At 42.0% G+C, this 14,201-nt stretch overlaps 1 protein-coding gene across 1 annotated transcript; it reads right to left on the reverse strand.

Moving 5' to 3' along the window:
• Positions 1-1,915: 1,915 nt before the first annotated feature.
• LOC102907154 (cytochrome P450 4A14) lies at positions 1,916-12,920 on the reverse strand. Its single transcript, XM_006986608.4, has 12 exons — positions 12,646-12,920; positions 11,527-11,659; positions 10,623-10,667; positions 10,053-10,180; positions 9,418-9,542; positions 8,722-8,876; positions 8,206-8,312; positions 7,933-8,123; positions 6,518-6,651; positions 5,629-5,693; positions 5,432-5,508; positions 1,916-2,682 (listed from the first exon to the last, which is right to left on the reverse strand). The coding sequence occupies exons 1-12, from the start codon at positions 12,838-12,840 to the stop codon at positions 2,514-2,516; spliced, it is 1,524 nt and encodes a 507-aa protein (XP_006986670.2). The 5' UTR covers positions 12,841-12,920; the 3' UTR covers positions 1,916-2,513.
• Positions 12,921-14,201: the final 1,281 nt, after the last annotated feature.

Below are 14,201 nucleotides of genomic sequence, written 5' to 3' on the forward strand. Positions count from 1 at the left end.
GCTAGGTTGGTATTAACCTCTCTCCTTTGGTAGAGTGAAGAGTACCTTCTGGTACCACAAACACTAACTAGGCCATAGGCGTGAAGGCACTAGATAGGTACCAGCTCTACTTCCTCATGTTCGATGCTTTGTGTAGGTGGTGTCTTCAGCAGTAGAGCCTTACTGTATGTTTGTGGAGAGCAACCAATAGTCTTGACAATAGCTTGGGTTGTTTAGGGTTTTTCGTGGAGCAACTTTGGCCAACAATTCAATTAGGTGTGATCCATTCTTGGCGCTGGAAGCATCATTTTGGTGATGAGAGATCCAGTTACCTCCATCTTCCCCATTATTTGACAGTTTTATTTAGATTGCCTTCATACATGTATTTAGGAAGATTTTTACTGTATTGGGCTTCCATATGACCCCTCAAATGGCCTTTAGTTTTAGTTGTCCCTCCCCTTATTCCCACTCTTGCACTCCTCTTCCTTTCCCATCCCTATTTGATCCTCCAGTTCCTTTCTCCTCCATTCATTTATAACTATCTATTTTATTTCCCCATCCCTGGGAGAGCCATCCCTTCACACACACACCCATTCCCATACTCTACACCTAACCTCTGTGGTTAAGTGGATTGTAACTTGCCTACTGAAGACTTAACAGCTAACATCCACAGATAAGCAAATATATACTATATTGGTCTTTCTGGGCCTGAATTACCTCACTCAGTATTTTTTTTTGTAGTTTTATCAATTTACCTGAAAATTTCATTATCTCATTTTTTAATATATGAATAATATTCCATTGTGAAAATCTAGATTGTTTCCAATTTCTAGCTATTTCCAGTTTCTGGCTATTATGAATACAGCAGCAATGATCATGGTTGAGTGAGTGTCTCTGTGGTAGAATGAATGTATATACCCAAGAGTCGTATAAATGGATCTTGAGGTAGATGAATTCCCATCTTTCTGATGAACCACCACACTGATTTGCATAGTGGCTGTACTCCCACCAGCAATAGATGAATGTTCCCTTTATTCTGCATCCTCACCAACATAAGCTGTCATTTGTTTTATTGATCTTGGTCAATCCAGGTGTGCTGGATTTTGGTCATTCCTGGCACTGGTGTAAGATGAAATCTCAAAGTAGTTTTGATTTGCATTTCCTTGATGACTAAGGATGTTGAACATTTACTTAAGTTTTTCTTAGCCATTTGTATTTCCTCTTTTGAGAATTCTGTTTAGAGCTGTACCCCATTATTTTTAATTGGGTTGTTTGTTTTCTTGATGTCTAGGTTTTTTGTTATATATCTCAGATATCAGCCCTCTTTCAGATGTGTAATTGCTAGAAATATTTCTCCATTCTATAGGCTGCTGCTTTGTCCAAATGATGGCGTCCTTTGGCATACAGTTTCATGGGGTCACATTTATCAATTGTTGATCTTAGTGCATGTGCTATTGGTGCTCTGTTCAGAAAGTATTTCCTGTTCAAGATTATTCTCCATTTAGGTTGATGTTGGGTGTAAGCTTTCTGTAAATTTCCTTTATTATGTTGATGCATGTGCCTTGTATCCTGAGTCTCCAAGGACTTTTGTAGTGAAGGTGTGCTGGATTTTGATGAAGGTCTTCACTGTAGATAATGAGAAGATCAGGTGTTGCTTTTTTTACAGGGTGTTTATATGGTATGTCACATTTATTGAATTATATATGTTGAATCCTGTATCTCTCTGTAGCTGTCTGATGTAGCCTACTTGATCATGGTGGATGATCTTTTTATGTGTTCTTGGATTTGGCTTGCAAGTATTTTACTGAGAACTTTTGCATCTATGTTTATAAGAGAAATGCAAACCATAACAAGGTTTCCTGATGGATGGCTTGCCAAAGCCACTTTTGGACACTTAGGTTCATACCTGTATTGTAAATGAAATAGGAAATAGAAGTAGATGAAGTAAAATGGATTTATTTATAGTTTGGCCCAAAGTAGGAAAAACTATTCATTTCTCTGTAACAGTAGTATTATGCAAGGAAATCTACATACATTAATTCACCATGAGACAAACAGAGAGAATATGTAGTCTCTTTTTGTTAGTCAAGTTCCTCTTCTGGCTGGTGCAGATTTTTAATGTTAATTTTCTCCCAACATGTGATTCCTAAGGACACTTTAATTCATGGGGTCCAATGTTTCGTGAGTTTGATAGCCAAAGGGGGAGGCACGAGTGTTTCCCTTTAAAATATCTCTTCTTGTGTCAGGGTGATGGTTATAAAGGGTAAACTGAGGACAGGCAGGTGTTCATGGCTTATGTGACCAGTCAGAAATACAGCCAGGTGGGAGAGAGATACACACACAATCTGTGAAGAGTCTGGGGAGAGTTAGAGAAAGAAGGGCAGAAAAATGGGATGACAGGAGACATTACAGACAGCAGAGGGATGAGGATCAGAGGAAAGAAATAAATACAGATAAGCCTGGGACAAAAGCAGGTGACAAGTAGAATGTACTGCAGGCAGCAGGCCCCAGAGCTGTCCTTTTCTCTACCAGGATTATCTCAGCTTCTTGAGACGCAGGTAGATCCCCTCCTTGGACTTCAACACCAGTCTGAACATGGGGACTGGGATTCTGGTGGGATCTGGCAGCAGCTCAAAGCGGAGCAGGGTCAGGGCCACGGCCACCTTCAGCTCATTCATGGCAAACTGTTTCCCAATGCAGTTTCTGAACCAAGCAGAGACATAAAGTGAGATGTGCTGTTAGGCATGTTCTGAGTACAGTGAGCATTGTTCCTAGAACCTCAGTCGTGAAGGGCATTAGGGTACCCCATCAGGGTACCAGTCTAATCATTTTCCTTAGAAGTCACACACCTAAATAGTTCCCTTGCTTTGAGATCACACAACTACCTGAATCCCTTGTCTTTGTGCATAGGCTTCTGACCTATGACAAAGTCTCTCATTCCTCTAGGGCATTCTCTGACCCTAGTCCTGCTCTTGGATGTGTGAAATGTCATTTGAACAGTGCCGGAATTGTGGGGCATAGAGTACAAGCACATGAGTTATTTAATGAGGTAATCATTAGTTAACCATTCTCTCTCCTAACAGTTTCTGGATCTCCACTATGAATACCCCTGTTAGGGGCAATATGAGAAGGGGTAGATCACCATCCTGGGGATTATCATCTATGTATAAAAAATGAATTGATCCTAGAATGGGAGTCAAATATTAGTGGTAGAAGCTTCTGGTGAATGCATCTGACTGAGAATCTTCAAGCTGTTCCTCCATCTTCTTCCCACTCCGTTGTCAGGCTCTGACCCTCATTCCCTCAGACTACCATCATCTGCAGCCCTCTAATCTGACTCCAGAAAAGCCCTTATTTGCAATGTTGCTGTCTTAGTCTTTTGTTCTCACACATCTCCTCCTATGCACTCCACCAGGTAGAACAGCATCCAGGTACCCCAGCCATAACCACACTTACTGCAGGATTGTTGAGCCACCATCTCTTAACTGTCTAGCCCCACCTCCTACTTCAGCTCATGCTGCTCAAGTTGCCTGTAATGTTTCTCTCCACCCTCACTTGAAGCATAAACCTAATTAATCTTATCAATAAAAACCAAGAGTCAGATATCAGGGTAAAACCTGAAACATCAGAGAAGCTGGAGGGCAGCCACAGTTGCTTCTTTCCTCTTCCATTCCTCCAGTCCAAAAGGGCCAAGATCCTGTCTCCACCCCACCTTGTCACTTCCTGTCCCTCTCTGTACAGACCTCCAGATCTCTATGGTTAACTAGTGGCTAGCTTCACTCTCTGATTCCAAGCAAGTTTTATCTGTCAGAACACAAACAAAATATTACACAACATTCACTGTCACATCCAAAGGAACAAGCTAAGAGTCAGCTAGCTCCATGTCCTCTGTGGCTGCTCATCTCCTCCAGGACTCTAAGGCATCATTGGTGCTTTTTTCAAGGCTCCACCACACTTCAGATTATGGACAGCAAGGAATGTGTAACAAACTGTCAATGAGTGATGCATGAGTGAGAGACAGGAAGAAAGAATGATGATTACTTCAAATACATGTGCCTGACTATATACACTTCTGGTCTTGTTGCTGGGCTGGGATCAGAATTCTACACTTCTGCATTCCTGTCTCAGCAAGAGGCATGGCAGAAAAATACAATTTGCACTTACTGAGTTGAATTTTTAAAATAAAATAATATGCACAGAAAATAAAGATTATATAAGCTAGAAACTTAGCTACCAACAAGTATCCTACCCTCCAATGGCTGCATTGTTTTTGGCTGGGTAAGATGAAATCCTTAACCATGGGAATAAACTCCATCATGTGTTTTCTTATTTTTTCTTCCTATTTGTTTGTTTGTTTTACATCCTGACTGCAGTTTCCCCTTGAAATGCAATGCATTAAGCCTGTTCTGTGGGAGTTGATTCAGTACTGTAGGTTTCACAGAATTGGTCAATCAGAAGAAATTCTTAGCTTTAATTTTCTCCCCCTATATAATCCCTAGAGAAATTTTGACTCATGATGACCACTGTATCAAAACCTTAAGAAATTTGGGGGAATTTACGTTCTACGGGATGAGTCCTGTAGACTTGGTGGATTTTCACAGCCGCCCTTCAGCAGCTTGTCTCATTCAGCTCTCCGTCACTGTACACACCAGCTGTGGTATACATCATCACTAAACAGAGGAGAGGCTTTTCCTTAGAAGCTGTTTAATGTCCTCATTCCTGATTTTGTCACCACTGGACTAGGTAGGCTAAGCCTGTTCACTGAAGTCCCTTCCCACATGCAAAGCTTTACAAACTGGGAAAGTATGTACAAGTTGTAAGCATTTGTCTATGCAGCAAAATTTTGTGAGACTAGAAGCCAAAAATGTGAGATGATAGCCACTGGTGTCCAATGTACAATGAGCTGTGAACTCTCATATATATATACATATATATATTACTTTAACAGAGCCCATACAGTTTCTAGAATTTTAAATATATCACCTTATAATACTTAATACATGCTTATTACATATGTTTATAGGTACATATATTTCAAAGGTTCATAGAAGCATCCAACTGCTGAATTAGTAAGAAAACCTACTGGGCTATAATGAGAATTTCAGGAAAAAGAAATTCTCCCTTCAAGATTATTGAAAACTAAAAGTTCTTGGTTCAATTTGCATAAAGAATATAATTCTGAAGTATGAAATTCAGAATTTGTGAAAATATCAAAGCATATTAATTTTGTATACAAATGTTTTAGTGGCCACAGGACAGTGGGTTAAAAACCTCTGTGGTATACTGAATTGCCATCTTTCTTTCTGGCACAAACACATACACATGACATTATCTGTCCACATATATCAACAGAGATACACACAAGTAGACCTCATAGGGACAAAAGCAATCAGAATTATAAAATATTAATATGTGCCAGAGACTCCCTTTTCCTCCAATCCTTTCCCATCACCTTGCTCCTCCTGAGAAGGGCAGGAAAGCATGGCTGTGCCGAGAAGAATCTGGCGCAAATCTAGAAGGGTCAAACACCTGCAGAGAGAGCATGAGGGCCAGGATGGACAGGAGTCAAGACCATTTCCAATGAAAAAGGAGACAGAATGTATAAAGTTGCAATTGAGTAGCTCTTCCCTCTTCTCGAGGCCTTCTTACCTTAGGGTTTGGCCAGAAACTTGGGTTATGATGAAGACCATAAATGGAGATGGCGACTGTGACACCTGTGGGGGCAAGGGAGAAGACATGGAGTGAAGCATAACTAAGCCAACGAAACAGGGCTCTAGACTTATACCCGATAGGAGACTGGCATGCACAATTGGCCTGCATATAAGGAGTCATCGCTTAGAGCTAATGATCCTTTCAGGGATAGGAAGCTTAGCAAAGCATGCATTAGAAAACCATGAACCCAGTGATGACAGACAGCAGTGAAGTGTTGGGAGTATCTTGCTTCCAGTAAGTGAAGTGACAGCATACACTCATCAAATGTCTTACATTGACCATTGAAGAACTTACATCAGCTCACATAACACTCACAAGTCCCTCCCCACCACCCTCAAAGACACTGTTTAATGACCATTTTTCACATGAAATGCTAAATTCTCAATAAGGCCCATTATTTTTCTTATGTTTACACTGCTTGGATGTGACAGAGGTAGGATCATATCCAATGATTAATATGTGTTTTCCTGTGGAGACAAGGAGCTCAGAACTTGTCATTAAGCTCCTCTCTTTCATCAACTCAGCGTTTCCTGAGAAACTGGGAGACATTACACCCACACGTAGGATTCCATTATCTTTTTCATTTGCTTTTACTCATGAGCAAAACCATACCACCACAAGACTTGTGTCATTCTATTTCAATCCTGAATATCTTAAACGACTGCAGTTTCAAGGCTGAGAATGACATTTAATTAGAGGGTGGCATTTCTTCCAGGAGACTTCCATGGTCTCAATTTTATGACCTCATCTCAACTTCAAAGTAAGGATCCAATTTACTGAGAAAACAGAAGCACATGTGAGGACTTAGGTGACTGGCTCTGGCTACCTTTGGGTAAGGAGCGTCCATCAGGGAAGGTGACAGGTGTGTTGAGCTCTCGACTCACACCTGGTACAGGTGGGTAGAGCCTCAGGGCTTCCTTGATGCACATGGTAGTGTAGGGCATCTGGTCCAGGTGATCCCTGAAATGAAGCCCATACTAAAAAATCACACAGAGCTGGGAAGACCAGAAAAAAATTATCCTGAGCAAGGCAACCCAGACCCACAGATAAACATGCTATATACTCACTTATAACTGGATATTAGCTGTTAAGTAAAGGATAATCACACTGCAATCCACAGACCCAGAGAAGTTAGATAAAGAGGAGAGGTCCAGGGTAGATGGATGGATCTCCCTGGGAAGGGGAAATAGAATAGATTTTCTGGGTGGACTGAGGGCAGGTGGGGATAGGAACAGGAGGGATCAGGTTGGGAGGAAGGGACAGAGGGAGAATATAGGGCCTGAATTGTCCATCTTCTGTAATCGGGTAAGGCTACCAGTGGTAGAACTGTGACACCAACACAGCCACAAAACCTATGACTCATAAGCTGTCCTGCCTGCAAGACTCACTGGGACAGTGGTGGCTCAGAGCTTGTAGGTGTGGCCAACCAATGACAGGTCTAATTTGAAGCCCACACCCTACAGGAAGCCCATGCCCAGCACTGCCTGGATAGTCAGGATCAGGAAGCTGGATGGCTTAGAGACCTAGGGTAGAACCAAACGTGACTGACAAAAAAAGTCAATGAAATAATTCCTAATGATAATCTGCTATTCTTCTAGATTGGAGTCTTGCCCAATCATCACCAGAGAGGCTTCCTCCAGAAGCTTATGGGAACAGATACAAAGACACAGCCAAATTAGGTAGAACTCAGGAACTTCGGAGAAGAGAGGGAGGAAGGATTGTAGAAGCCAGAGGGGTTGATGACACCACAAGAACACAGCCCACAGAATCAACTAAGCAGGCTTCATAGGAGCTCACAGAAACCAAAGCAGCAACCATAGAGCCTGCAAGTGTCTGCACTCTTGCATACATGCTGTGGTTGTTTAGCCTGGGGTTTTTTGTAGGACTCCTAACAAGGGAGTGGGGGTGTCTCTAACTCCTTTGCCTACTCTTGAGACCCTTTTCCTCCTGCTGGGTTGTCTGGTCCAGCTTTGATATGAGGGTTTATGCTTAGTCTTATTGCATCTTGTTATGCAGTGTTTGGTTGATATCACTGGGAGGCCCGCTCTTGTCTGAAGGGAAATGGAGGATCAGTGGGTCTGGGGGAGAGGGGAGGTGAGGAGAGTAAAGGAAGTAGGGAAGGGAGGGGAGGCTGTGGTCAGGATGTATTATGTGAGAGAAGAATAAAGAAAAAGAAAACAATTTTAAAGAGATCTCTTCTACAAGAAGACAGGGGTCTCCTTCGTCTTGAGTTTTTCTCACCAGGTGACAGAGGTTCCATCACCCAGGATGCTCTGCACCTCCTCTCTGCATCTTTGTTGGTGTTCAGGGTGGGTGGCCAGAGCATAGAAAATCCAGGATATTCCACTGGCTGTGGTGTCATGGCCCTCAAACATGAATGTATCCACCTCTGCACGCAGGTCCTCATCAGACAAGCTGTTGCCATCCTCTGTCTAAGTGAATGCATAGGTAAGAGAGCAAAGTTATATCTAATCTGTGACTTTGGGCCAAACCTCACCCCTGAACCCCACTCACTTTGGCAAACAAGAGGATGTCCAAGAAATCCAATCGCCTCTTCTTCTTGACCTTCTCCAGCTCTTCCTCATTCTGCAACTGAGCCTTTCTCATCTTGATCACTCCATCTACCCCATAACAACATTTGTCAAATAGATCCCAGAGCTGCTGTAATTCACAGGATCCCTGACCCCAATCTGTGTGTCCCATGAAGCCCAGGGTGCATGTGCAAGTGGGAATTTGGTCATGATTTGAAGTCTGCACAATCTCATATACCTCAAGCCTCCAATCAGAATCGTGGACCACAGAGTCACGTTAAAGGCTATTGGATGTGTCCCATGCAGTGTCACCAATGTAATGAAACTGGTAATTCTTGTGATGTACCTCATGTGCTAACATCCTAGCTCCCAAATCTTGCATCTTGATAGTAACTAACAGAGTGTCTCAGGTCCTATAGAGGCTTCTGGTAAGCTCAATATGTCTGATTATATCTTTGGGATGAGCCTGATAAAGGAAGAAGGGGTGGGAAGGCAGAACCTGTGTGCTCATGAGCAATCTGGCAGGCATGGTGGGACAAACGGCCATCAGAGAACATTTTGTAGATGGTGTCATTCTTATAAAAGGCACTCCTAATTCGAAAGAAAGTCAGGTTGTTCAGATCCTCAACAGCCTTAATGTAGGACCTGGAATTTCTGAGGACAGGAGATACAATATACTGGTTATGGGAGTGTCTGACCCAAGAATAGAGTGGGCTCTATAGTCATCTTTTCACCTGTGGGACACACAACACCAAGGCATACATCACTTATGTCTTTTTTGTTTTGTTTTGTTTTGTTTTGTTTTTGTTTTTGTTTTTTGTTTTTTCGAGACAGGGTTTCTCTGTGTAGCTTTGCGCCTTTCCTGGGACTCACTTGGTAGCCCAGGCTGGCCTCGAACTCACAGAGATCTGCCTGGCTCTGCCTCCCGAGTGCTGGGATTAAAGGCGTGTGCAACCACCGCCCGGCCACTTATGTCTTAATATGTCTTCAAATCCTTGAGACCTTAGAAAATGGGCTTCCACACTAGCTAGAGCTCTACTATGTCTTGTTGGGGCTGGTTTGAAATTAGAGCTTGACCTAGGCTGGGTGAGAATCTTGCTTTCTCTGAAGGCAACTCTCTTTGATGCTTACTTACTTCTTACTAAAGCCTTACAAATTGGTAAGACCAAAGACTACAAATAAAGGTGTCACTCACCCTTCCAACTGGACACTGCCCTGATAGCTGAAAGCACACTTCATAATGGTGTCCAGAGTCATTGAGGATATATAGTGAAAGATCTCCAGAGGGTGGTCCTGGCCATCAAGCTTCTCCCATTTGTCCTATGGTGAGAATGAGACAATTACATATTTTCTTCAGAAGACCTGTGTTTAGACTAAGATTTTTCTGTTTATTTATGGATAACCAGTCTGGAGTCCCTCACCATTAACATCATATGCTTATAGCAAATTAAAAGCATGAAGCAAATGTTTATAATCTGGTGCCTGTTTCTTCCAAACCTTTTAACAAAACATGATATCCAATTATTGCTTGTTTGTTTTTAGAAACAAATATCTTTCAGTTTATAAAAATGGCCCCTTTGGTTTTCTGAGAGTGAACTAGACTTGAAAAATGAGTATAAATACCAATATAGGAATAAAAAGTGTGAAAGGAAAAGAACCTGTGGTGTGAATGAACATGCCTCATGAGTGCTATTAGTGCCTTTAATTCCATTTCATTTATCAAAAGTTTGATGAACATGGTGAGGCCAGAAATCAGGGCCTAATAGGAGAGACATTGTAAGTGTACTGTGAATGGGTGTAATGAAGTGAGATGGAGATAGAGCAACTCACCAGCATTGTATTGACAGAATCGGCCATGATTTGGACATAGGGTTTGAGGATGTCATAGTGGAAGGCTGGGGTCAACATCCGCCGGTGCTGGAACCACTTTTTCCCATTCAAGAGAAGCAAACCGTAACCTGGGCCAGAGACTGGTATGTGAGTGTGTCTGGTAGAAGTGGAATCAATGGTACCCCTGGGAACATTTAGTCGAATTCATTGGGGTGGAATAAGGAAAGAAAATGATGCGATTTTTTAGACAAAAACATGGACAGTGAGACTCCAAGTTTGTCTGATGAAATCTTCTGTGACTAAGAAAGAAGTGAGATAACAGAAGAAAATGTGTTGGGATCAGGTCAAAAGAGACATATATAAATGTCTAGCTATGAATGTTTGAAGAAATGATATGGAAGAAACTAGATATCATGCACACTCACACCAGCATTAGAAAGGACTAAGGAAGAAGAGAAATAAAGCCTTCATATTTAGGGATGGAATATAATATTTGTGGCCAATCACCTATTGTTTTCCATTAGCCAAAGAGCAGTCAGGAAAGCACATTCTTTATTTTAATATGCTTACCAATCCAGGGTGCAACGAATCGGTAAATACCAGAAGCCTTTGGATCTGAAAAGTAACACAGATCTTGAGGAACAGATAAAGAAGCTTTTATGAATTCTTTAGTTTTTCAGAATTTTTAAACTTACTTTGTGTGTGTGTGTGTGTGTGTGTGTGTGTGTGTGTGTGTGTGCACATGCATGTGTGAGTGCATGTGTGCGTGCATGTACACCTGATGCAGTGTTTGTGTGGAGTTCAGAAAACAACTGAGGAGTTGGTTCATTCTTCCCACTTTCAGTGTGGGTTTCAGGGCTCAAACTCAGGTCATCAGGCTTTGGCAGCAAAACCCCTGACCATCTGAGCCATCTTAGCAACCAAGCCATTAGTTCTTGGTGGATGTTTGCCGACAGTTTGTTCCCTATCACCTCTCACTGCCTCCCATTCCTTTCTGTCTTTGTCTTGCCAGTTATCTGGGCTTAGGAGGACAAACTTCATTGTACCAGCAGCTGAATGTCTCTGTCACTATGATGTTTGAAAAACAAAAACAAAAACCTCTCGAAGCCAAAGAATAACAAAAAGACCTGCGGTTTTTTTTTTTTTTTTTTTTTTTTTTTTGTTTTTTGTTTTTTTTTTTCTATAATGGGCTGTGGCTTAGTAGTCCTGTGACCCAGGTGAGTAAACAATTAGAGGTTTTGAATCCAAGACTCTGGATTTAAAATTTGTTCTTCACCTATAGAGAAATTTGTGAAACACATCAACTCAATTTGTTTTAAAAGAAAAATAAGAAAAATTAAATTAAGCCCTGTGTAGCTGTTTTAAGTGTTGAGAGCTATGTAAGAATATATGTCAGTCTCTGGCAGGGAGAATGGCTACAATGTCACTCTTTTCTAAAACTTCACATACAGGAGCAACGAAGCTGGCTTCTCACCTGATCTCCCCAGAATCACCTTCACATAGTCAGGGTCATAGAGCACGACTCGAGCACAGCTCCCTGAGAGCCACTGTGAGCAGGCACTTGGGAAGTTCTCCACCCATGTAAGAATCTGCTGGAGCTCCTTATCCTTTGGGAACAGACACACACACACACACAAAAAAAAAAATAGTGAAAATGTTCTTTGACATCTAGTGCTTTGTGTGGTATGGGAGAGGCAGAACCACCACAGGGACGTAGCCCTGGAATGTTCAGAAAAAGAAATTTGGGTCAGTTTGACAATCCGTCTTTTCTTTCATCCAGACCTTTGCTGTGTCCAAGAACTTGCCCTGGCCAGATCCTGAAGTCTTGTTAGATGGAGCTGATGCTCTTTAGAGAAGCTATTGGGTAAGAGCCTCAGCATTCTGTAGGAGCTCTAAAGTTAGCGATTCTCAGATGTGGCTGGTGTGCAGTCCCTCACTGAGTGCCTCTTCATGCAGCCCTTACCAAACTATACTCTACTAAGGGCTACTAGCACAGCCAGACATCCTTCCTGCTTATATACACTTAGGGGTGGAGGAGGCTAGTGAATAATGCCAGTTTCAGGGACTTCATGAAACCTTTGAGTTATTTGTTTCCTGGACTTAAGGAACTCCCCTGCAGGATGGGATGTTTCCCCTCCCCACAGAACTTCCAGTATCTTAAGAGGCTTCCTTTCTGAATGGAATGTTTTACTCCTCTAGAACATCCTATACTGTAATCACAAGTTTCCCTACAAAATGGGCAGTCTTAATCTCAGAGGAAACTGATATGTAACATGGCCCCCAAATCACTTCCAGAAGTTCTCCCAGTCTTGACAAACCTAGATAATTGTTCTCTGTACCTGACATCACTCACTCTATAAGGATAGGCTGTTTTCTCATGCCCTTGTACATCCTGAGGTTTGAGTCTATTGTCGACTTGCATCTTCTTAAGAGGGTATATGCTTCCTATGGTTAAGGCAAGCTCACTCTTAGAAGAAACTGGATGTTCTTCAGAAACCATGTGTTCATCCCACAGCAAACTGCCCCATGGATTACAACTAAACTATCAGAGCTCCAGCTTTTCGTGTTCTTCCATTCTCTTCCTTCTTCCTACCTTCAGTTGGTGTCCCCAAAGCCAATGGGAAGGCGTGGATGGGAACTTCTGGAGTGTCTTGAGCAGCCACTGCCTCCTTAAGTAGAACTGGACTGCCTTGAAAAGCACCAGAAATAGGCTGAGCAGGAAGACCACTTGAAAGAACCCAGAGACACCATCCAAATTTCTGGTGGGGCTCAATACGGAGAAACTCATGATTAGTGGCTTCTGGATCACTGGTGTCACTAAACCTTTGGAGTGACCGCATTTAAGTCATGAGAAGATTGATCCACCTGCTTGTGGGAGGGAGAATGGAGAGGGCAGATATGGATTGACCTCAGGGTCCAGCGTTTATTAACCTGAAACATTGGCCTTGGGAAACAGTGAAAACAAAGCCCTAGCAACTGATCTTGGTAATAGCTATCTATACACTCACTTTCCTGTCTCTGTACTACTCACAAATATTTACTGAGCACCTATTATGTGTTAGACAATATCCTAGTTGATGAGATAGAGTTATAGAATAGACATAATTAGCTTTGATATTCAGAGATTCATATTCTAACTTACCAAACATTCAATAGGTGCAGCTGCTTTGCTATTTTTATAGCATCAAGATGGAAGTGATGGCAAGGAGTAAACTGATGTGTTCAGATGAACGTAGTTGCTGAGAGTTTCTACACACAGTGATCCTTGCATCTGGACTCCAAATCCAGCTGTTTCTTACATTTTACTTAGGGCTTGTCCCAACCCCTCTCCAGTTATGATCCGGGATGAATGTGCCCATGGGTGGAACACTGCAGCTGCATTCAGGAGGCTCAAGATCCAGGTTAGCCTTACCACATATGTAGCCTGCTACCCACTTTTTCTGTGCCTCAATGTCTTGATTGAGTGGGATAATAATACCCTTCCCAAATACTTAAAATGCCCATCACCTATTCAGTTATTTATTAACTCAACACATATTTTTTGAACTCAGATTGGGTAAATTCTAAAAACAGAAATCAGAGCAATGATACTTATTATGGCTTGCTGAAAAATAAAATGTCCACCCAGGATTAATAAAGCAAAAATAGAAAAATGAGGTTTTGAAGAATTGTTATCCCATCAACTGAACAGTGCCGAGGTGGTTTCCAACAAATTTATGGAGATTAGCAGAGAAGGGATGTTTGGGTTGTGTTAACATGAAATTGAGTGGGTTAAAAGGTAGAGATGAGCCGGGCGGTGGTGGCGCACGCCTTTAATCCCAGCACTCGGGAGGCAGAGCCAGGCGGATCTCTGTGAGTTCGAGGCCAGCCTGGGCTACCAAGTGAGTTCCAGGAGAGGCGCAAAGCTACACAAAGAAACCCTGTCTCAAAAAAAAAAAAAAAAAAAAAAAAAAAAGGTAGAGAGGATCTGGGAGGAGGTGGAAGAGGTGAATAATATGATCAAAATATATTGTACTAAAAGTTAAATAAAAAATCTAATTTAAAAATGGCAAACAGGTTTGCAGGCAAATGGATGAATCTAGAAAAAAAATCATCCTGAGTGAGGTAACCCAGACTCAGAAAGACAAACATGGTATGTACTCACTCATA

Source organism: Peromyscus maniculatus, chromosome 2 (assembly GCF_049852395.1).
Source record: "Peromyscus maniculatus bairdii isolate BWxNUB_F1_BW_parent chromosome 2, HU_Pman_BW_mat_3.1, whole genome shotgun sequence".
NCBI lineage: Eukaryota > Metazoa > Chordata > Mammalia > Rodentia > Cricetidae > Peromyscus > Peromyscus maniculatus.